Source organism: Copidosoma floridanum, unplaced genomic scaffold (assembly GCF_036245765.1).
Source record: "Copidosoma floridanum isolate Cflo_tuat_1 unplaced genomic scaffold, Cflo_Japanese_pri ptg000013l, whole genome shotgun sequence".
Classification (NCBI taxonomy): Eukaryota; Metazoa; Arthropoda; class Insecta; order Hymenoptera; family Encyrtidae; genus Copidosoma; species Copidosoma floridanum.
Genome location: NW_028321890.1, coordinates 24,658,665 through 24,682,920, shown reverse-complemented (window position 1 = coordinate 24,682,920; position 24,256 = coordinate 24,658,665). Strand labels below are relative to the sequence as shown.

At 39.9% G+C, this 24,256-nt stretch overlaps 4 protein-coding genes across 5 annotated transcripts; 2 read left to right on the top strand and 2 right to left on the bottom strand.

Moving 5' to 3' along the window:
* Nucleotides 1–747: 747 nt before the first annotated feature.
* Nucleotides 748–5,939, bottom strand: Tnpo-SR (transportin 3). The gene is made up of 17 exons (XM_089590981.1): nt 5,681–5,939; nt 4,974–5,177; nt 4,676–4,906; nt 4,463–4,597; nt 4,164–4,384; nt 3,947–4,091; nt 3,735–3,881; nt 3,454–3,662; nt 3,250–3,389; nt 2,968–3,159; nt 2,652–2,884; nt 2,404–2,544; nt 2,107–2,318; nt 1,889–2,045; nt 1,649–1,816; nt 1,454–1,566; nt 748–1,329 (listed from the first exon to the last, which is right to left on the bottom strand). The coding sequence occupies exons 1-17, from the start codon at nt 5,798–5,800 to the stop codon at nt 1,269–1,271; spliced, it is 2,829 nt and encodes a 942-aa protein (XP_089447107.1). The 5' UTR covers nt 5,801–5,939; the 3' UTR covers nt 748–1,268.
* A 571-nt stretch (nt 5,940–6,510) lies between these two features.
* On the top strand, nt 6,511–7,517 carry CCDC53 (Coiled-coil domain containing 53). 2 transcript variants are annotated; one of them, XM_089590969.1, is made up of 4 exons: nt 6,511–6,690; nt 6,791–6,955; nt 7,022–7,302; nt 7,379–7,517. In XM_089590969.1, exons 1-4 carry the CDS (start codon nt 6,640–6,642, stop codon nt 7,440–7,442), a joined length of 561 nt encoding a protein of 186 aa, XP_089447095.1. In that variant the 5' UTR covers nt 6,511–6,639; the 3' UTR covers nt 7,443–7,517. The 2 variants fall into 2 exon arrangements, with proteins under 2 accessions (XP_089447095.1, XP_014219198.2); XM_014363712.2 differs by lacking the exon at nt 7,379–7,517 and having other exon boundaries at nt 7,022–7,306.
* On the bottom strand, nt 7,453–8,841 carry RpL36A (ribosomal protein L36A). Its single transcript, XM_014363668.2, has 4 exons — nt 8,739–8,841; nt 8,327–8,500; nt 7,684–7,800; nt 7,453–7,597 (listed from the first exon to the last, which is right to left on the bottom strand). The coding sequence occupies exons 1-4, from the start codon at nt 8,781–8,783 to the stop codon at nt 7,577–7,579; spliced, it is 357 nt and encodes a 118-aa protein (XP_014219154.1). The 5' UTR covers nt 8,784–8,841; the 3' UTR covers nt 7,453–7,576.
* Nucleotides 8,842–15,473: 6,632 nt separating this feature from the next.
* Nucleotides 15,474–22,509, top strand: LOC106647304 (uncharacterized). Its single transcript, XM_014363624.3, has 3 exons — nt 15,474–15,817; nt 21,911–22,088; nt 22,343–22,509. The coding sequence occupies exons 1-3, from the start codon at nt 15,707–15,709 to the stop codon at nt 22,414–22,416; spliced, it is 363 nt and encodes a 120-aa protein (XP_014219110.2). The 5' UTR covers nt 15,474–15,706; the 3' UTR covers nt 22,417–22,509.
* Nucleotides 22,510–24,256: the final 1,747 nt, after the last annotated feature.

The following is a 24,256-nucleotide window of genomic DNA, read 5'->3' as shown; positions in this document are numbered from 1 at the left end:
GTCATTAATTATAAACCAGCCGCAACTAATCTTAAGGATAGACATTAAAAAGTTGACATTGTCTTTGCTATTTGCGGCAAGTTTACTATTTATCTTGTTTCCGATAATTGACCTCCAAAAGTATAAATATACTTAGTCTGGCAATATGTATACATTACGATTGCTAATAAACATTTAAAGACTCAAAAAAAGACCCTTCTGATTCTACTTATACTATACGATCTCTCTAGAGCATAACTGTGACGTTGGTGAGTGCACGTGTGTTCCCTCAACACGCAACCACATCTCTATTTCTTTAATGCCGGCTCAAGCGTATAATTTATACAACGAAAGCTAGTTATACAAATAAAACACGAGCTACGGTGTTATAAATTTTTGGGTTGTCATTGATGAAATGAAGTATTTGAAATACCAAAAAATAAATTAGAAGGATTAAAAGTTTACTGTACAAATGTACAACAAACTGCGAGTCCATGGATGAAAATTTTATCCGTATAAAAATCATATTTTTGAATTATAAAATTTCATCTTGCAGCTCAACATGCTGATTCTAATATCCGTATACTTATCGTATCTATGGTTGTTTTGGAAAGTTGAGCCCTTTAATATAATTTGTAGTGAAAGTGGTTGGCTGTGATGTATACATCTATTAAAATTGAAAAATTAAGATTTGCATACACACGAGCTTTTCATAGATGAATAATTAAATTTTGTTCTACTTAGTAAAAAAGATTTTTTATTCCTCATATTTACAATACACATCATTTACCCTTAAGAGCGAGTTTCCAAAAGGACTATAAAGACATTTGCAACTTATAAACGATTATAAAAATTGATTTGTTTGTTCATGATTTACAAGAAAAAAAAATTGAAACATTTATCATCAGTAACTTGACGATAGCATATTCAATCAATATATGCTAACCATCACAGTATTAATGTACACCGACAAACAATTGTTTGTATACTTTTTTACGTTTATATAATACACGCATTGTGATCTGACATCACATATTCTTTATAAATATAAAATACACTACTCTTCATTGTACAGATTTGTTTTAAATTATCACATTGAACAGTAAAAAATAAAACCAAGGTACAAGGGATTCATGATTCCCTTAACTGAATAAAATTGGAAAATCGTCTATTTTTTCTTTAAAATGAATTTTGTTGTCTACGAGATGATATTTTAATTCCACCTTACATCTATCTTACTGCACGTCGAAAATAGTTGATATAAAAATATTCTTTGACTTTCTTATGATTCAATGATACAGGCGTGTAAATTTCTTTAATGCACGTTCCACTATCCTTGAACTGTCTGCTCTGTAAATAAATAAATAAATTTATTGATAATTTTGCAGTTCATTTTATAGATACATATTTTGCAAGTTACTATTAAAAAAAAAAGAAAAAATAAATAAACAAGTAGGTAATGTATGATAATTACGTCGTGACAGCATTGTAAAATTCCATAAGCTGTTCTGGTTTAGCTGTTTGACTACCACCTGCATTTTGAGTAGGCATTTGGGTAATGGCTTGATGTAACCAGGCAGACATATGCTGAAAAAAATCGTTGTACAATAAAAATATATGTAAAACGTATTCAAGAGAGAACAATAATTGTTTTTTTTTTTTGACGTACCTCTTTACTGGCTAGACTTAATTCGACAATAATATTAGCAATATCTTGTAAAGCAGAAGAAGATAATGAAAAAACGGCAGCGTGAATAAGTGTTGTAACTAGAGTCTGCCCTTTTTCGCGTAAAATGTTTTCAATCAATTGCCGCCTTATTGTAAAGTCTGATCTATTCTAAAATATGATAAATGTTAATATGCCAAATGTTGTATACAAAAAAAAATCAATGAGTGATAATTAACTTACTTCATAACAACTTCCACAACGAATCAGGTCAGAAAAGAATTTCATGACTGAAGCATTTGCTTCTTTATGATCTACACTACAAGCCAATAACGCACAGTCTAATATGTTGTTTATCATAGAGGCATGTAAGAAAGGTACAGGAGAAGTTTGAAGAAATCTAAAACAAAAAGTATAGTATGATATATTGAGTAGATAGATAATTTTAATTTTGTGATTACCTGGTACAAAGTCGGAATAAATCATCAACTGTGTCAGGATGATTGACAAGACCATCTGTTTGTTGGAGTAATGTAAATGCTGGATTGATAAATGCTTCCAACATTCCCAGTAAGCCAGAAACATAATCTATGTCTAAACCAAATTCATCAACTAATATAGAACCTAAATACAAATAGCAACTGTGTTGATGTATTGTGTACAATTCAATAATCTGTAATAAAAGTGTTTAAAACAAAATTAGAAATTTCACACCATTATTGTCAAAACCATGCATGTAATAATGCAACTTTATTAACCTGTTTCACTAAGCTGTCCAAAAGAAATGCAGAATATTGTCCAAGACATCGAATCATAAATCTTGTGCATCGACAACACCTTTCCATAATTCGTATGTCGTGCTGGTGAAGAGAAAAGGTATTGGATAAAACTGGCCAAATCTAAAAAAAACATCAGGATTATAACAGAAGTAACTCATTAAAATGTAGTTTTTTCCTTATTTGGGTGTTTGGATGTTTGCGCTAAAGCTTCTATATGGTACACTTACTTCACCTGCAGCTTCTGTACAAGGATGCACATTTTCATCAAGTATTGGATTTGTATTCCTGAAAATTGCAGCTAGCCGATCGAGCCATATAACTGGATCTGTTTTAGTGCCTTTTTTCACAGTTATTCTGTATTCTAATAATTCACTCAATGGTTTAGCTTGGAACCAGCAAAGTTCCTTCATGTACTTGACAATTTCGGCACAAGGCAGTGCATTTAAAATTCTAAGAACACCTACATTTTAAACATTAGATAAATATTCAATGAAAAAAAAAAAAAAAAAAAAACCACGGCAACAAAACTCTTTATCAACTTACCTTTCAGAATACCAATGGCTGCATCATTACTTATATCAAAACTATCAATGGATTTAGCTATTTGTAATAATCCGGGAAAATGTGACACCATATGCTTTGAACATGATGTACAAATATTGTGTAACGCATTAGATGCCGCACCTCCCAGTCCTTTTTGAGATAGACAGCTGAGTAAAAAATTTAATATTGCCTCTAAAAACAAAATGATCAACACATTGGTTAGCCACGCAAATTTTTCTGATTTTTCATATTATTTGTGCATGTGTACGAGTCTATACACACCTAAAGTTTGTGGATGTCTATCAACCCATTCGCAAAGTTCACCTAATAAGAGAATGCTGGTGTGTTTGACTGCTATGTGTGTATTGTCAGGTAAATTTAAGATAGCTTCTACAACTTTTGGCACAACGTCGTTTTCTTCACTAAAAATAATATAATTCAATACTAATAAATCAATGAAATTTAAAGCCAAGCCAAAGAACTCACGGTAATATGTTTTTAGCTACTGCTTTCATTATGAACAGTGCAGCTTCTGTTACTTCCCAGGCTGGCTCACCTTGAGCCCCAGCAGTCAAAGTATTAAACATTTGTCTAAAACAATGACTACTTCCGACAATAAAAACTACATCTCTAATTAGTTCGTCAACAGCCCTCCTAAATTCTGCAAATCCTTCACCTTCTTCAAGTAGACCCAGCTGAAAAATAACAAAAAATGAGTAAGGACACATCAAGTAAAAATTCTGTTGAATCAAATTTTGAATATTTACATAATCTGGTTCCATTTGACAATGTCTGCAAAGAGAACTGATGAGCCTTTCTATGTGTGGCTTGAAAACAATGGAAAGTTCATCATTTTCTCTTTGGTATATTATTTCTGAAAGATTGTACCAAAGTTCAAATGTAATATGTGCTACCTGAATAACATAACGGATTAATAAGTAATATAGTATGTTATTTGTAAAAATTTTTTTAAACCTACCTCATAATCGTAATGCCCTACGCACATTAGCGCAAAATCTAGAGCCTTGATAGCATAATGTTGTCTTCCGTTTAAGCTGCCATTTATGATTGTTTCTAAAAACGTGTCTGATAATGTAGTAAAAATGTGGCAGTAATTTATTGATCTAAAATACAAGTTGGATTATTACTTTTAACTATAATACTCATTAATTGTTAAATAATATTTAAAAACTGACTTGTTCATATCTTCATGAGCAACAGACATGTGATAAGATTGCTCCAAGTTCACGATTTTATTAAAGAGTTCAAGTTGTAAGTGCTGTAATGGTAAAATTGGATCTCCTGTGTTGACATCTCTCTTTAGTAAAGTATCAGTTGCTAGTATTTGAAGTGTCTTGATCATGCAATCAGCGGCATCTTTATGTAAATCTGATCCTGTCCCGTTATTTTGCAAAATCTAGAAATATATGTAAATGAGTCATTTGTAGGAAAAATTTTGAGTAATTACTATGAGTAGCTATAAAATTTATTTTACTTCAAATACTAAGGTTATAATGTGTGGGAACAGTGGAGCAGTTACTGATATTGCTTTAATTTCTAGCCAGGTTGTACAACACCTCAAGATTTTACTGTAAGTAAGAACATCTTGATCCTTTTTTGGACATTCAATCTTAAAGAAAAGATAATAGTTATTTACTTCAACCAAATTTTAACAGCTTTTATAATGGAAAAAAAATATCATGCTTACTAAATATTGTAAAACTATGTCACAGTAAAATTCGAAATGTTTAATAATTTCTTTTCTTCTGTTTTCTCCTAGTCTTAGATACCTAGGGTCCATTTCTTCAGGCAAAACTGTTAAAATTTCTAAAAGTGTCCATTGATATTCAGGATCATTACCGAATTTTTCAAATAAATCTCTAATTGGATGTTCCCAAGTTGCCATTTGTAGTATCAAATCGGCCAGTGCAGCAGACAGCTGCAATCAAAAAATAATAAAATAAAACAATAATATGTAACAAACATTTTTTTATAATTTTACCAACCTGAGTCACTATCCGTGTATTTGTATTTTTGTTAATTTGTGATATATGGTTCAATAGTGAGTCTCTGAGAGAAATATGAGATTCTGCAGGAAGTTCTTGGAAACAGTGCTGAATTTTCGATCTCATAGTTTGAGCTGCAAAAAAGCATGACTGCATATCCTTTTTTTGTTGAAGCATTTCATCTGAAATTTTCCATGCCCATACCTACAAGATGAATTTTTAAAACATTTTGATTACTTTAAGTCATAAAGAATTGTATACTCATAGATGGGTAATCACTTATATCAACATTATGCAAAATAAACTAGTTATACTGATCTCTATTATGATGGATTTCGTAGGAATATTGATTGTTATATTTTGCATTGTACATTTAAATCTTTGTGGTTCATACCACTACGTATTATGAAGATATTTATAACAATAACAAATAGTACAATTACAATAAAATTTCTTCATTCTTTAGGGGTAAGCATCATACAACAATATACTGAGAAGCAAATAATCAGATTTAACAAATATTTTATTTATAATTAACTAAAAGACATAAAAATAATCCCTAGCAGTCAATTTTGCAGGTTATGACATTTGGTCAAGAATCAAATTTTATTGTGACATTACGTCAAAAACAAACAAACGAAAGCTAACGAATGATTACTTATCGTTATCAGAATACCACACCAAATAAAAAATAATCGAATACTCACGGATTTTTGCAACTCCCTCAGCCATAGATCAGCCTTTTCTTTTTCCCCACGGTTGGGATCATCATTGTACAGGGTGTGGATGGCCTGGTAAACCGTTTCCAAAGGCGGCATCGAGTCCATCCTGTAGTTATCACAGCTTCTGTCAATATTTTGCAACGAAACACAATTTGTCTTCAAAATAACATACAATAAATAATCGATGGACGGACTTGGAACAAGAAAAATAGGCAGATGTTTTTCTTTAAACCTGCACGTTAAGTTAACCTGTGGACCTATATATGTATATAAATACACGCGCAGGGAAAGAAAGAGACAAAAAATGTATGATTCTACAGTGTATGTACAGTACACATCACACTCACACATGCTTGACAAAAATGGCGAATGTACCTATATATTTCTTAATACCTATATATATACTCTACCAATAATCAATCAGTGACATCTAGCGGGTGATTATTCAAGAGAAAACTCGTGGCTCAGATGAAACCCTATATATTTTACAATAGATAAATGCGTTCCCTACTATGTTGACTGTAATAATTGCGCACCATCCTCATCGACTGGTCTGGTATAGGAAAAAAATTTGGTTTGGAGCCGGCTGCCGACTTTTTGAAAAAAGTTGAGATTGCCAGATTGCTGAGAATTGAGAAGAAAAATATCACTAGATGGCACTGATTTACATTTTTTCGTTACGAAATTTGACGATCACGTTACCGTATTGTGACGTCACATTTCAACCAAAATGAAAACGTTTATTTTTAGTGTGGAATTGGCCACACTAGGTGGCACTAATGCTAGACAATAGTTGTAATAATTGATATTTTGATATTTAGTAAACCAAGGAAATGACGTATGTGTATTACTACCTGAGTGTTTTTTCATTTTTGCAATGATTTGTTGTCACCTGTTTCGTCGAATACTTGACAGAAGAGAAGCCAGAATAAGGCTTTAGTAATATGAGTGACTTTAATATCCCAATCATCGAACCAACAGTTGATTACACAAAGGTTAGTATTCCTTTTTAGGAATTATTGTTGTTACGAAAATAACCTGGTCCATCATCTATTTACGGCGTAAAGTCCATTAAGGAAATAAATTTGTTTTTAGATCCCACCAATCAACCAAAAGAGAACAATAGCTTTTATGAATCATTTTATCGCTCATACAGTAACCTATTTGAATAAATTTGCACTTTCGTGTGAAGAAAAGCTTTTCGAATTTGAAAACAAAATACAAAAAGTCGAAGCTACATTGGCAATCTTAGAAGCTAGGGTAAGAAAATTAGTTTGATACTACTGCAAGAAGCCAAAGTTTCAAATTTTCGTTGTACTTGAACAGTTATCAACCATTCCTGATGCCGAGGGTGAGCAAACTACAGACGGCAATGTCAACGAGACTAAGACCAACCGTGAAGAAGTTAAAACTGTAGAAACTAAGGGAGAAACCGATGAACCTGATAATCAAGTTCCTGACAAACCTCCAGTTGAAGAGACTGAAACTCAACCAGTAAGTGCAGATCCACAATATGCCAAGTACTTCAAAATGATTCATTTTGGCGTACCTAAACAAGCTATCAAGTTAAAAATGGAGCAAGAAGGGTTGGATTCATCAGTGTTAGAGTAAGACTCTTTGATTTTGTTTTTAAATTATTCATTTGATGTTACTGTAGAGTTTACTTATTTTTTTTTCCTGTAGTAATCCACATAAATTGGTTGCTAAACCAAAATCTACTGAGACAGATGCAAACTCGTGTGATTAAAAAAACTTAATTGTAAGTTTTGTGTATGTATTTTCATTTTGTACAGATGTTAAGAATAAAAAAGAATTTTACAAATCTTCTAGGATTTATTTTGTTTTTATATTAAATACAGTTCCTTAAACAATAAAAACTTCTTAGAACTGAATCATCTGGCCCTGAAAAGTAAAAAAATTGATTTTATGTAACTTAGTGGAAGTATTGATACAGGTTGCAGTGATTTAATAATAGATTGTTGACATACCTTCCTCTTCTTGTCACCACCAAGCTCGAAGTGCTTGCAACGCTTGAGAGGAATCTGTTTTCTGTACTTGCATTCAGTGCACTCCATCCTTAATACAATTTTCTTGGTGGTTTTGGCCTATGAAAAAGAAAATCGTAGAATGATTAAAATGTTTGAAATTTTAACATCATGTGAATGTAATTTGATAACAGCTATATAACACAAAAAATTTGAGACAACTTGTTATCAATTAATAAGAATATAATTCCTGTTCTTAAGATTATGTTGGTGGGTAATGAATTATATACTAATTTGAAGGTTTATTGTTTTTAAATAATAAATGCCATTACTTGACAATTAACCCACTTAACATATGATTAAGGGTATGACTGTAGGTAAAAAAATAAAATAGTTTATTGTACTAATGTGACGTTAACAGTATTGATGTTTAATTTATTCAATTCTATTGAACTGTTTGAATAGAAGGGCAGAAAGAACTAAAAAATTGTTAAAAGAATTTGAGTAGAGAGAGAGAGAGCAAGACTAGTAATTGACGAATGTACTTTTCATCTTCAACGACGTGGATAAAGACCAAGATCTACCATCTACAGTGGTTTTGTACATAGAAAAACATAACTGAATACAATAAAATCAATTGTCATACCTTCTTGCGGGCGATGGGTTTTGTCTGTCCACCATATCCCTGTTGCTTCCTGTTATAACGTCTTCTACCTTGTGAGAACCTCCTTTCCTTGCCTTTTTTGTACTGGGTCACTTTGTGTGGTTTGTGCACCTTGCACTTCTTGCAGAAAGTGCGCCTCTGCTTCGGTACATTCACCTGAAAAGCAAGTTCAGATGTAATGTTTACATTCCCTGAAACACCACACATCAACTGTCAAATTGGAAACCGAAAATTTGTAATTAATAAATTCGTGTAATTCAGAAATCTCTGAAAAATAAGTGATCTAACAAGAAGCACTAATAAACAAACACGCACGTATATATAATAATAATAATAGATCGAGGAAAAATTATAGGTTAACATTCAGCCAATGTCACAAGCACTCAAAGCTCACGGAAGACGCGAAAACGTTGCCGGTCTCGAGACGATGGGCCACCATATCTCGCGAAATATCGCGATTTCGTTAACAGACATCGTACGATGTTGTTGATTACATCAGATAATAGGAAGACCTTTCTTCCGGTAATTGTTCACTCACCATCTTGGACGTGCCAAAAGAGAAGGGAAACGTAAACCACGCTCCTTCTCTCACGTTATCGAGGATGTTTTCACGGGCAGCGGCAAGGGGGGGAAGTCGAGTTACGCGACACTACTGACACCTTGCTGTTAATGGAACTAAAGAAAGCTATACGGCGCGTGCGCGAGAGTAGCGCGACTTTATTTAAAAAAAGTTGTCCTTAATTATACTGTATACAGTGATGCATGTAAAAGTAGTCTTTTTGTTGCATTTGACAATATAAACAACGATCATACAAATACCACTAGAGACGTGGAGATGTAATTATTTTACTGTACGGGTAATTTCTCGAAACATGCATATGCTTGAAAAACAGGTAGTTCGTATAGTGTTGTATTTGGGCTACCTGAAGTAAAATAGAGCTCCCGAACGCAAAGCTCCTCGCGCACGTTCCTCATACTAAGTATATACCCTTTACACGACAACGTGGGAAATCAGCAAGTTTGCGATCCGATCGATAATAAAAGCTGATGCTCAAACGCGTGAGCGCCCCACACAGGCAGGCTTTCTATTTCAATGGAAAATTTTCTCTTTTCACTATACTCTTTGGACTCGTCCGTTTGCCGGATAATAAAGATTACGTGCTCTCAAGTGCGCTCCCAACGGCATCGTCCTGTGCAGTGTGCCTTTTTCTCTTCGAGTAATAGGAATAATAATTACGTGCGCGCGGCTAACATCGGCTAATTTTGTTACCCCGATGATCTTCTCTATTATCATTTGTCTCGGAAGCAGGGGCATCACCATATAACACACACTGGGTGCCATAAACAAACGCGAGTTGAATATATTTTCCGCTAAAAAAAAAAGAAGATTTTTTCAAGTCCAGATGAGGCATACGCGAACGCTAGTTATTATTTTAAAAATTTAAAAAAGGTTCCAATCCATATTTTTGAAACATTTAAAGGCTCGAAAATAAAAAGTAACAAGACTTACTCGCTCGTTGTAAAATGTTTTTCATTGAGTTAAAATGGTACAGGAAGAAAAATGAATGAAGGTGGCTACACACTAGAGCATGATCACGTGTCAAATACACATTTTTGGGCTCCTACAAGTTTTTTTTCCTCTTTTTTGCGTAATTTTTCACATATATTTGTTGGAATAGAAAGCACGCGCGGATTGTGTGCAGAGAGCAACGAATAACGAGACAGAATAGAAGAGAAACAGAGTGAGAGAGAAAGAGACCATAAAGTACCTGCAATTCTAGCGCACGGAAAAGACGGCGGTGGTGCTTATATATGGCACTTGGAGGGAGGTGTATATTATACCGAATTGTATATGACATCAAAGTTCTGAGCAAGCAAAATCAATGGTATATATAATAACGATGAAAGAATTTAAAAGAGGTGCCGTTAGGCAACTTGTTGAAGATGGAGAGGCCGCGCACGTAAAATTTCGCGTAAAATCAAATGATTTAACCCATACGTCTTCGTCTGCAGTTAGAAGCGTTTATCATAATCGATGCACCTGGGCTTTATAAATGGCCATTTTTCATCCCCGAAAAAACTTGCAACGTTTTGCTCTGCAGTTCAATACAATTTCCTCGTAATATTATAGTATGCCTTGCGCATCGCGTGGGTGTGGGTCGAGCTTCCTGGGACACTGTTACGGTCTTAGATATAAGTACTTGTTTACTTACAATCCATGATTGAACGAGGCATAATTGCTTGCCATGGATGTTCTTTATTTCTTCTATAATCAGATTTTTGTTTTTGAAATTTTCATAAAAATTATGATGGGCTTGCGCAAGCTAAACACGTTTTTTTTTTTTTGAATCATTTTCGTGTTTATTCCCATGATTCTTGTCGTAATTGCCTACAAAAAAAAAAAAAAAAAAAAAAAATCATCGTACCGTATGCACGCGATCAAACAAAAATCCTGGCACGATTCGTCGTGTGCCTCAGCTACTAATATTTCAAAGGTATAAGTATAGACATGCGCATCGAGAAAAAGTGCGGAAAACTACAGCGACGCTACAATATATATACACGCATACACACACATATATACATATATAGACTCGATTTTGCATTACCTCTCCCGTGGCGGCCCCCTCTTTCACCCACTGCGGCTATATATTTTTCATCTCTTCCTCTTTTATTACGCTGCAGCGAAGAGAGACTAAGACAATCGCTCTTTACTTTCCTGCAACGGGAAATGCCATTTGACTCCATAATCTCGCATTGCACGTTTATACATTTGTACACATAAACGTACAGTGTGTATAACATACATACACACAATATATGATTTTAACCGCGATACCTATAAGTATATATTATGCAACGTGAGCAATTAAGGATATACAGATATTACTGATGGATAATGGACACTACACGTTACCATACTTACATAATATTGGGTTGAAATATCAGACGCGGTATATCTAGTGAAACCTACGCGCATACATACACGCATCTAGAGAAGTGTGTGTAGCGATATAATGTAGAGCATATACACAATAAAAATCTAAAAATTGTATATTGCATAGGAAGCAAATCGTGAGTAAGCCATCCTCTTTCCTCCTTTACAAGTCCGTCCGTATTAGCCGGCTTTTTTCACTCGATGACTACATTGGATTTTTTTTTTTTTTTTCAACCTTGCGCGCGGGAAAAAAGCACTCGTATTTCATGCACGATGCGTAGTTTTCGGATGACGTTGTAATATATATTTACACTTCAGATCCTATTTGGGAACGGTATGTTCCAAAATGGCATCTCAGATAAATGCGCAATATCATCAGTCGAGTTTACACGTACATAAGAACCAGCAAATCCATAGTTGTTCATGAACCGTCGGTGGTCCTAGATCAACGCTATAGGAGGTTGGTACATACCTAAGATATGACCCAGATCTGCTACTACCATTTCGTTATAAAACTTCAAATCACGTCATGGTCATACTAAGCTCGAGACTGCCACCTCGCGGTCGTTTCCATAATAATTCCCAATCCGAGCTTGCGAGAGCTTTTTGGATTACATTTCATTTTAACGCACCGCCATGCTTGTTTCCTCGTGAAAGCTGATCCGAAACGTATATACTTACTACGAACGAGAAAATAATCGTGCAATAGGCATTGCCTTAACGTTCACTATACGGCGGCATTACCTGTGTTACATCTCGGATTTGTGCTGTACGCTGTTCCAAAATAAGAACCCGTTACTCTTCGAGTCAACGTTTTTGTCGTCGCGCGTTTACATTAACAGACAATCACTCGGCTTATCACCCGCTCCCTCGTTCTTTCCCACACCCCTGCATACGTCGACCTCATCGGTGGGGTAAACCCGGAAGCGACCCTGGCAATCCTTATGCGATCAGAGCTACCGATTTTTCCCGCCATTGTAACCACCACGGCTCGATGTTCGCGTGCAAGTGGCGTGAAAAAAAAGAAAAAAAAAAAAAACTACGCAATGATACCGGGCGCAAGGTCATCAGAAAATCTTCCTTCTCCGTCGCGCGACCGTGTCACACGAGAAGCGCGCTTATGCTATAGATAGCCGGCATTTTTTCCTCCATAGTCGCTCATTTGGTTTCTTTTTTTTTCTTTCCCCTGTAAGTATATCCTTTTTCCTCTCATCCGTTGGAGCACACAAGCGCGTGCTTACCCGTACGCGCCCACTTATCAGCAGCGCGAGCCAAAAGCTCGTCAAGTTTTTCGTCCTCTCGCATGATGACGATGAAACGACGACGACGACGACGCCTCGCGTTTATCGGTGTTCAAAGGCGCGCCATCTTCGCTCACGAACAAAGCCGTGTACGACGCGGACCCGCACGGGAGCGAGAGAGAGAGAGAAAGAGACAGATACCCAGAGGGGAACGGGTGCGCGAAGAACATTGGAGAGATTGGTGTATGGCGGTCGGTCGGCCGACCTGTTTGAAACGTGCGCATAAAGGTCTACAATGTCTACATCCACTCTGTAGTATGCTCGGGTAACATGGAGGATGAGAACAACTGTACATGTGCATCACAAGTGACACGGGCGACGTTGCCACTGTGTACTTTTCCAAGATAGCCGACATTTTCTCTGATGGCCTCCTAGGCCACTGTATGCTTTGTAGTCGTGTATACGTGTGGTGTGGGCACACCAGGTATGGGCCGATGGGCCGATGAGTGACTGCGACAGATTCGTCATTGGAAATTTTACTTTTCCGGCCCCTCCATTTATTATTGGGGGAGTCTGGCTATTTCCGTGAATTTATCAAACGAAAGAAACATTTTATTACTTCGTTACCCTACGCAAGACCAATTTTTATGAAATTTCGATTGATTACTCTTTACTTGGATAACAAATAATCGCTTTGTTATCATTATTGGTACACATGGTTTCGATAAATAATGTGGTGCTTAAAACCAAATCAATTCGTTCATACAGAATGTATGCTCGTTAGTGCTGATTCCAGATAACGTGATTACGACGAAACTTTTTCACACCCATGGATGTTTGTAAGGTTTTGCAATTTTGTGCAACTTGAGAAAAGTTTCCATGAAAGTTATGCTTTACATTGTAAGTGCAATGTGGATCCATTCGATTGGTAACTCTTCCTCGCAAAATTGAGGTATCATGGAACCAAGCGAATATCACGTTTATTAATAAAACATTCTTAGTCACTCATTCGACCCACACATGTGGCTCGTATTATACATTGAAAACCCACTGCGTTCCTGATCTCACGGAATTTCATAACTTCCGGTCATACGAGAGTCCTCGAATAAATTCGCTACAAATGCAAAATAACGCATTACTGTAATCATAAGACTCATCTGTGGGGAAAAATCTCGAAGTGTCTAAAGCAACGCAGACATAAACTGGTCATACTTTGCGAACGCACAGCGTAAAGAAAGTAAAAATTCGAATTTCGCGCCAAAGCCCGTTCTAAAGTATAATATATGTCCACCGGCCGGCAGAAGAACGCCATCAGCGTCGCACAATCGGCAACGTCGCTCCCTTGTTACACAGCCGCACTCTAGTGATTCGAGCTCGTGCGTACTCTCTTTCTCGTACTCGAGAACTCGGCTCGGAGGAACCCTCGAGCTCTGTTGTTCATACGCACAACTTGCACGACCACAAGCTCAAGCTCACACTCACCAATACTTCCAAAGCTTACACGCACGTAAGCACCGCTTCTGACCAGTTCTGCATGTGTGCCATCGTCTATATCTGCTCTCTCTCTCTCCCGTCCTTCTTTCGCCCGTTTTCTCGCTCTTTCCTGCTTACTACTCTAGGCCTGGAACGCATAAAGTTGTCCTCGCTTACGTCAATGCTACTTCTCCACTTATCTGTGCGCTTATGATTTGTACCCGTGAAATCAATCCAAACGAATGTGCAATCAAATTGGTGCACAGTTTAATAAATTTTCATCGGAAAATTCTTATTAACGACTTTGCAATACACTTAATTTTGGAAAATAAAAAGTGGAGCTATAGTAGTATGACACTGGCCACGTTAACGAGGTCGGCGCCCTATGTTCATACATGAACCATAGGTTCAGCCGGCAAGTTTGCACTTTGAACGTCGTGTCCATATTTCTTCAACGAGAAAGTTCAAAGAACAAAGTTGCAATAGCCTGGCTACGCTCGATAACGCACCCACTCGGATGAAAAATAATCAACATTTAATGCCACATCTGGTTACCCTCGAAATTCCAAATACCGCGTGCAGAACAGGCCATAGGGCTCCAAAATGAATTTCGGAGTCACAAGGGGATGAAATGCAGATGCGAATGCCTACGTAATAAAACAACGAAAATCTCGTTTTTTTTTTTGAGATGTTTTTCGCTGACTGTGTGAACCAGATACCGTTGATCCTACGTCGCATGCGTAGAGAACGTAGCGCTGAAAAGTCACCGATGCCGATGTTCGAGTTAAGGAGGAAAAGGACGGAAAGGAAAAATAGCGCAACATCGTAGGTACGCAGTGGAGACGAGGCCACAACAGAAAGCGTCGACGCCGAGTCCATGGAGCCGGGTACGATCCCCTTGCAGGTTCCCCTATAGCCCCGCTGGATATACTCGAGCGAAAGTTCTGCATCCCCAGAATGAATTAACCTCCCCTACTCTGGCGTATATACCAGCCCCAACGGTCCGCACCTTGCCTCCTCTCCTTCCCCCACATGTATGACTATCTGTCCTCGTTGCACCCATACACCCTGATGAGCCGTTCGCCGGAAGCCTGAAGCCAACGCTACGGTAAAGGTTGGTTGTATATAGGGTACATACATCCAACCTATGGACCTCGAGCGACTTCACCAGTATATATAATATATATATATATATATATATATGTATATACTACCTATAGTCTTAGCTTGCGCGTGTGAGTGGGCACACGGACGTGTGTACACGGGGCACGTACACAGGAACAAAAATCGGAGTCGTCGGAGAGAAGGGAGAGTCGGACGAACGGTTGGGGGGAGGACACATTGCACGTAAGGGGAGAGAGAGAGAGAGAGAGACGAGCGACGGAGCGACCAAGAGTTGACGGATAGAATGGAACAGCGGCAGCGGTGAACCGACCTACGTACGGTAGAGGGGCCAACCCGTCAGAAGCTCGCTCGCAGTCTCGCGCAAGATCAGCTCGGTGATCGATCTCATTTTTCTCCGTGCAGCATATATAACAATAATAATATATTCTCAGACCCTTGCGAGTTGGTCTTCTGCAGCAGCTCTCAGTATATATACTTTATATACCCTCAGTAGTCTCAGTGTGCTCCGTTCTGCCCGTCGGACAGCACGCTTACAATATAGTTGAATAACTTATTCAAAACAAAACCCACACACACATACTCAAAATGAGTACCACCGAGAAGAGCGATGTAGCCGTCGAGAAGGTGACGGAGAACGCCAAGACCAACAACGTGAGCGACAAGTGTGAAATCAAAGGCATCAAGAGGGCGGCAGAGGTGAGTTTTTATCGCTCATATACGCTTACAATTATTACGTACAAGTTGATGGCGCTTCGCTTACCGTTCGGCCTTTGACTCGCGTTCAAAGTGTACGTGTCGAGAAATCGGAGTCGTCGCAGTCGTCGTCTGCACGGCACATTATGGTGCTCGACACCCCGTGGACGGCGTGCGCCGCCACCGCCGCCGGCCGGCATCTATATGCCGTATGTAGCGTATAGACTCCATTTTCTCGCGGATGGGCTGGCACGTCGGCCCGTTTTCCTCACCGGAGTTCGATTCCTTGCCGATCACCGCGTGTGTCATCCTCGCGTTTGTGTGTTTACTTTGCGCGCGGGGGCGTACTTTCTCGACTCGGGGCACTTGATATCACGGAGCGCGCGCGCGCGCGCGCGAGTCCTCCATGGCTCAGCGTCGGGCTGAAAAAATGGCGCGCCGAGCGCCATGAGGTTCGTCTCGCTCGGCTTCGGGGACGCGCGAGTGCTGTTTCTCCCTAACGTGGTGCTCGTTGTGTCGCTAACGATCGGCTGGGCCAGTGACTCCGTGGTGCCGGTGTTGCTGCGCCTGTTTTGTCGAGCGCACGCTGCACCGGGTGCCACGCGAGTCGCGGGCGGACATGTTTTCCACGCTCTCGTGGCCGGTGCGAGAGAAATAGAAAGAGACGAAGCGCCTTTTAAGCTGCCTCTTCAATTCCGCGCTCCGTGTCATCGATTTTTCCTTTTTTTCATTCACGATTCTTACGAATCATCTCGCAACAGCAGCAGCAGCAGAAGGAGATGTAGTATATAGTTATAGTCTCGTTTTGTGATATTTACGTCGCGTAGGGGAAGAGGAGGCGGCGTTTTTAGCGATCGAGCGTTCGGAGTTTCGGAGCAGCGGCGGCGAGGTCGGTAAGAGCGACGCGCTGCACCGCCATGTGCTCAATCCCGGCGCCGCTGCTCCGAAACTCCGAAACGCTATTACCATGCATTTATCGGGTTTTCAATGTTTGTTTACGCAAGTTTAATTACCTTTGGTCGTAAAATGGGAACGACGATCGATCCAAAGTACCCGAAGTGGCTACTAATGGCGCAAGCGTGCTTTGGAAAGCGCGCGCGTTTGTCCCCTAGAGATGAGCCAGGGACGCCGCCATGTTTATTCTTCCGCTGCTGTCAATGGGGGAGTCGCTTTGGTGCGAGAAGGACCGAGCGAGCGGAGAAAGCGCGTGTCCTTCGATCTCATATGCCGGGGGAACGAAATGGTATGGGTACGTTGTGCACGCGGCTGTGTAAGACCCAGGGGTTTGGAGGAAAGGTGGAGGCCTCCCGCGCATTTTTTAAGGGCCCTTTGAAGGGCCGACAAGCTGTTATAATGGCACTCGGCTCAATGGACTTTTTGTCCGTACGTCCATTATGGCCGACTATGGCGCGGCTTGTAGGTACGATAGTATTGCGTATACGTATGAGAATATACGCACGTACCAACATACCCATATTGAAGCGCGAGTACACGAGCGAGATGGAAGTGCGGCGCGTCGGTATATACGCGCGCGCTTACTCGCTTAATATACACTTCATCGCCTCGCTCGGTATATGCACTATACTTTTGTGCTGGTGATCCCCCTCCTTCTCCGCGCTCAACTTAATCTGTTATCATGTAGGTCTGCGATGATTGCACTTCTATTATCACTAATTACGTTTCTTTCCCAAATGAGTGTTTACTCTACGTTGTCGCAGCTCATTGGTATTTTTTCATTATCAATCTACGAGGAGTACATTTGAGATGACCAAACTTGGATTCTCATGGAGAGGTGCAGGTGCCCGCGAGGGGGCTCGGAACGTGAAAGAAAAAGTAAAAAAGAGCGTCTCTTCTCGACTTCCTCCTTCTCCTCCAGCGAGTTAATAATTGTTTATGAAACTCGAAGAAGCACAGCCACCGCTGGTTTTTATCCTTTTCTCTCACTTATTCGTGGACGCCATGTCGACGTGTCTCACTCGCACTCTCTCATTCTTATAACTTGGAGTACATCTCTCTCGTTTTCCTCTCTTTCCCAGATGCTTGTAACATGCCGTCATCCAATGCAGTTCAACCATGTACGCGCAGAGGCACCCACGACAACGTTGTAGTCAACGCGAAGCTTCGAGATAACAATATTTTTTTTTTTCCACTTGACTGTTTCGCCCCCTACTTTTTTCACGAGGGATCGAGTGAGGGAGGGTGAAAGCAACGCAAAATTACGGTCTCATACGAAAGGGATGATAATGATAATGATGATTAGTTGATGCGCCTTTTCGTGTACGGTACGGCTTTTAAGAATCTATAAGGGGGAAAGGTGGCAGAAGGCGCTAAACGAGCCGGCGCAGCAGCAGTACCACCACCGGCTCTTACTCTATCCTTTTTCCCTCCGAAATCTGCCGGTCGATCCGAAAGAGCGGTATATAATATAACCGAAGGCGAGCGAAAAAGAGAGAAATATGAGCGAGAGACGAAACGCGCGCGCGCGTCACGTGGACGATGTGCCGGGGAGAGAGAGAATGAGGGATCCTCTCTGTCGCTTTCCTTCTCGTTCCCTTTGAATCGATATAGTGAGAGAGGCGCCTCTGACTACAGATGTGCACCGTATTTTTATTTATAAAAATGTAGGTACTCAACAAGCTTCGCCGATACATTATACATATGAATATACAAGGGGGAGGGAGCTCTCGCGTTTGGTGACGATCGTCATGTACAATAACCCTGCAACGATGCTGCGTACGATAATCCATCCTTCCTAATCGCTCTCGTAACGCCGACCCCGTGATCATAAACATTTGATTCTTACGTTAGCATGTACTATTTTTAGCCTCCCCGTATACTTGCAGACAACCCCTCGTTCATCCAACATCAATAATCGCGCTCCGAAATTACATCGACTCGGGGCTTTCCTTCGCGCAGAGAGAAACACCATACCTCGACGTAATATACCCGCGTCTTCTCGTAAAAAAAGTATGTTATACCTTTCGGAGGCGGCAGCTGCATGGGCACGAGAGCCGACGTGACGGTAGCTCTCGGCCGGTTACGTGATATTTGTGGAAACGGCCATGTTCCCTGGAGCAGTCTGATATGTATTATGTGCGCCTCGAATTTTATACGCGTGTATTTGGGGTGCGCGCGCCGCTTTCGTAATTTTTTTTATCGTACGTATGGATATATGTGTTGAACCTTGGAATCTTTACACACGTTTTTTGTACTTGCGAGCGCGGCGGGAAAAGATGCGGCTCCAAAACGCACACGCACGCATATACCAACTTGTGTCTTTTCGATTTTCCGCGAAAAGTACGTCGAGAGTGCTCGGGGAGTCGGAAAGGGATAACGATGAAAATCGATCGGCTTGACCTCAATCGTTAATAAATGACGCCTCCGCGGTGACTCGCGATCATCTTCACCTTTTTTTCCCCCCTTTCGATTTGTACACGTATAGTTTGACGTACACGCGTTTTCTATACATGCGTGCCAGGAATCGATCGGTAGCGACACTAGCGACACCGGCGCTAGTACATATTATATACGTCTATACATGCAAGCGGGGGCCACATTTTTCTCTACATTCTTCTCCACATTTCCATCCGTCCTGTCTCTCGTGCTCCTCTTTTCATTTTTCTTTTTTTTTTTTTTTTTTTTTTTTTTTTCGTAAGTGCCACCACACAGATAATAGATCGAGCGAACGGGTTGTCTGCTGGCGGGGGATCTTGTTATTGGCAGTGGCTCGCGCTGGTACTTGTATCATGAAAATTGAGCGAAAACAGAATCACATAACGTAGGGAAAATACTTATCTATATATACTGGCGCAAAAGGGATGGTTAAACTTTACGTTACGTGCCTTATTTGTATGTACAACATGGGGAGCGCGTGTAGGTATATATTATGCTCGTTGTCAAGCGGCGACGCCACCGTCGCCGAGGCACCTCTTTCTCTCTCTTTTCTCGCGTTCCTTCCTCGCCGGTGTCTCTCATTTATGTCCGCGTGCAGCCTTCCGTTGAGGCCCTTCGCGCGCGGCCATTCGATTCTCGCGATTTATTTATTTTTTTTTTTTATCAACTTTGAACCAAAAAACGACTCCTCCCGAATGTTCTTTCTATTATACTCTACTCTAACGTTTCTACCCCCCAATATTCATTCAAAAGATTCGTTCGTTCGAAATTCCCGATAGTTTTTTTGGTAAATTCATTGGTCCAGTTCCATGTGGCAAAAGATTCATCTTCTAAACGGGGTAGTAGGTCATTTCACCGAAGCCATTCACCCCCTGCTTCGATGGAAAAATCAATATGCACGAATGTAGCAGACCGACGGACTGTTGCATTGAAATTCTCACCCATCGCGCAGAGAGTTGTACGATGATGAAACACAACATAACACATCGAAAACACGGTGACAAATGTCGAAATGACAAGTGCAAGGGAGTAAGAATAGAAAAATCGCAGAAGAAACGGGAAGCGTGGGCGGTATAATATTTCGTTGTGGGGCAGGGGGGAACCACCCGCATAAGAACATGATGCAGAGAGAGAGAAACGAATTGTTTCCTTTTCGGCGCAAACACGCCTTTCTCCCAACGTATACCCATATACACCTGGTTCTCTCGTTCGTTCGGACGATACGGCAATGCCGGCTAAAAGCGCGCGCAAGCATGACGCCCGGCGTTTTTCCTCCCCCTCCGTTCCACGCGTTCCTCGAAAGGAACAATACATCCTCTTCCCGTCCCTATTATTACACTATACCAACTCATTGCTTGAATGACTGTTGTATTTTCTATACATAAGTATACCCTACACTTAAATCTAGTTTGGAAAATGTATACAAAAAAAAAAAATGGCTCCGCTTCATCTCAGCTGCAATAATCACGTAGCTCTGCAAAAGATCGGTAACACGCTCTCATTTGATATCTCTCCCTCCCCACTCTCCCAACTGAGGGTGCATTGACTTGAATGTACCTTCTTCTTCTCCTATGCCATTATACACGCATGTATATATCCCCTATACACACGATACACGTCAAGGCAGACCATTGCGTTCCGTTCCTCGAGCAGCTTTACGCCCTCTGCACTTCCCCGACCGCGCTGTCCCATGCAACTTCTATACGTGCCCTCCTCGCTCGTCTTGATCGCCCTCTCCCTTTCACCTCTCTCTTTCTCTCTCTCCATTGCCAGTATACTAGTCGTTGACCTAGCTTCTTGCTCCACAAGAAGAAAGATACATGCAGGAGAGAGAGAGAGAGAGAGACCATACGTGTGCAGTAGTAGAGGTTTAGTACAGTTGTACAAACGCTGCAATGAGCCTTGTGTGCGCTTGCGCCGGGTGTTGTACTTACTACCATACCTACTTGCTACTTCCTTTTTGATGCGAGAACGAAGAGGAGGCCGGCTCTTGTGGCATTATGCAGGATTGGCATCGCCTATACTGAAAGCCGGCCTCATACAGCGAGCCCTTTTCTTCCGTGATTTCCCTCCGCTCGTACTTTTTTTACAGGCGTACCAACCGCGCAGTTGCTCCGCGTGCGTTTTCACGTTCCTCCGTACACATAGTTTCCTTCTTTTCTTTCTTGAAGATCTTCCTGTGGCTTTGATTTTTTCGACCAGCCGGCTAGGAGTACAAAATCAAGTTTTTATAAATACCTTGAGGGCGAAATCGTTAGTAGTACGGGTTCAGTCATCATAAGAGAGCTTTTTTTTATAATTCACTGGACAACTGCAAACCGCGATTATCATGATGAATATGAACGTATACTTACTAGGGGACACGGTAACCCTATCCTCCGGCATCCCTTTGACCTCCCCTTATTTGCCGTGGGAATCTTTTTTCCTATACCGTCATTATCGTATCTAACAAGGATGAGTAGATAGTCTTCTGGGCGTGATTTTTATGGTGGAATGGAGGGGACCAAAGAAAACACTTGGCAATGGCTAACGGTTCCGATTTCACTCCGACTCACAGTTAAAGCTAAAAAATAAATTATCGTATTAGTAAACAAAAAGGACCGATTGTCATAGATTTTAAACAATATTTTTACTTTCATTTATCTATATAATATTTGTAAATGGTTGAAAAATACTAAAATCACCTTGCGTTTTTGGTTACAGGACAAGGAAGACCTGTCCAAGAAACAAAAGAAAGATAAAGAGGAGAACGGCGCCGACAATGACGATAACAAAGTGGTGACCGATGAAGGCGACGATCTGGAAGACAATGTTGACGGAGAAGATGACGAAGACGAAGATGAGGAGGAAGAAGACGTGCCCGAAGAAGAATTAGACGATAGTAAGTATTTGTTTCATTGCTTCACAAAAGAAACTCACTATCGTTGGCACAAAGTACCAATGTCCATTTTTTGACGGACAATTTTTAATGACTAACTTGCAATACATTCAAATCCTCTATGCAATAAGTTTGAGTTACTCGTACCTAAGAGACCACGTGGTCATTTTAAACCAATTAAATTGTGTCGCGTGAGTTTCGAACGAACAAGAATGAAAACGTTATGATACCTAACGTTGAACCTCTTTTCTTTCCAGATGAAGATGATGACGATGACGAAGGCGATGACCAACATGAAGATGATGATGAGGATCCCGAGGAAGCCGCATAATGAAGGAAAGAAGAGGCGCGTGTAAGGAAAAAGAGAGGTGGAGGAAGCCCGACGGTGTGTCTGCAACTTCGTCGTCGCTGTTCGTCTACGTCGATGTTGTCGGTAGTAATCACGAGCAAAACACTTACTCTCATATTGAGCGGTTTGAGTAGCACACCAGCGTCGTTGACGACAACCATCGGCTAAATCCTCCCGATCTCTGCAATCTCTTCATTAAAATAACATCAACAACAACAAACAAACAACAACAACAAAAGCAGCAGCAACATCAACAGCTGACGCCTTGCTGGAGTTGCGTTGGGCCGACACATTTTATCGACCATTCATCCTCCACATTATCCACCTTATAGAGAAGCGAAATTTCACTACTTAGCAAGGAGATCAACTAAAAGCAGATAATAGTCATTGGAGATTTCGTCATCAACAGTAGTTGTAGTACTTGTAGCAGTAGCACCAGCAGCAGCAACAGTAACAACATGCTAATCCTATCCACTAATGCCCTATTCCTTCGTCGGTCTCGGCACCTACGCAATTCTGGCCACCTAGCAATCACCAAATACTTGCTAGGTCGTTTGACGGATAAAGAAAAAGCTATTAGTTCGCCTAATCAGTAATACACATCAGGAAACAAAATAAATAAAACAGAAAAAAAGCAGATCGTGAAAAACATAGCAGACTTTGTCACTGTGTTTGCTATGTCACGCAGCCCTTTCCTTCTTTCAAAACTGTAAAATGTCTACTTTGTCATTTATTTTTTCCTGGACGACTGCTACCTGCTTGCGAAACACCTTCTTTTTTACGAACGGACGAAGCAATGGTAGCAGAAATATTTGAACAAATAACAAGGCAATTATCAATGCACATGTTTACCTCATCATCATTTGTATGTCTATATTTTACAAAAAAAAAAAAAAAAAATACACGTATATGTGGAAAAAAAAAATCTTGGACTCCTGCATTTTTCGTCGACCCTCCGTCTACGGCGGATCTATTGTTTTCTTTTTGTCCAAGACAGCTCGTCGAACGCAACTTCGGGAGGATAAAAAAAATTTGGTATTTGTCGTCATCTGGCTTTTTTTCTCCGGAACAGTTTTATAAATAAAAACTTATTTAAGATGTAAGAAAAAAAACTATATTGTATTTAAATAGTGTAAAATGAACATTTGTGGGTGATGATTTTTTTTTACATTTGAAAATCATTTTTGCGTTTGTAGTTTCAACGAATGTCTCTCACCTAGTGCGCGCGTGACTGAGTCTTTCTTTTTTCCTCAGAAAAATCGTTCTTCTCTTTTCGTTTATTGTAAGTGGCCAAGTTGTATCGCGGCTTCATAATATTGTATGTAATTAATTATACAATTGGAAATAATATGAATGAAAATGAATAAACGCATGCGTACGCTGTCACGCCACGTGCGAACCGCAAATAAATCAATTCGACGGTGGTGATATGCCAGCAGACAGGAAGATAGTTGGTGGTGCGTTTTTGTAACAATATACATCATGTAACACGAAAAATTTTATAATGTTTTCTTGAAATAAGAAAATATAAAATGACAAGCGGTCGATATACAACACTAACAAATACATATTTTTTATTTACCATTGGTAATTTTTTTTTTTTTTTTTTTTTTTCACAACTTTTAGAAATATAAATTTTATGCTCGTGCCTATCTGCTGACCACCAAATTTAAAACTGTCACCAAAAGTGCGTGCTCGCGCTTGGGTAGTGTATGAATAATGTTCGACTTAAATATTGCATAATAATTATACATAGAATGTATAAAGTTTATGGAATAAGGAACAATTTTATTATTAATGCTCTAATAAATGTAAACGTATT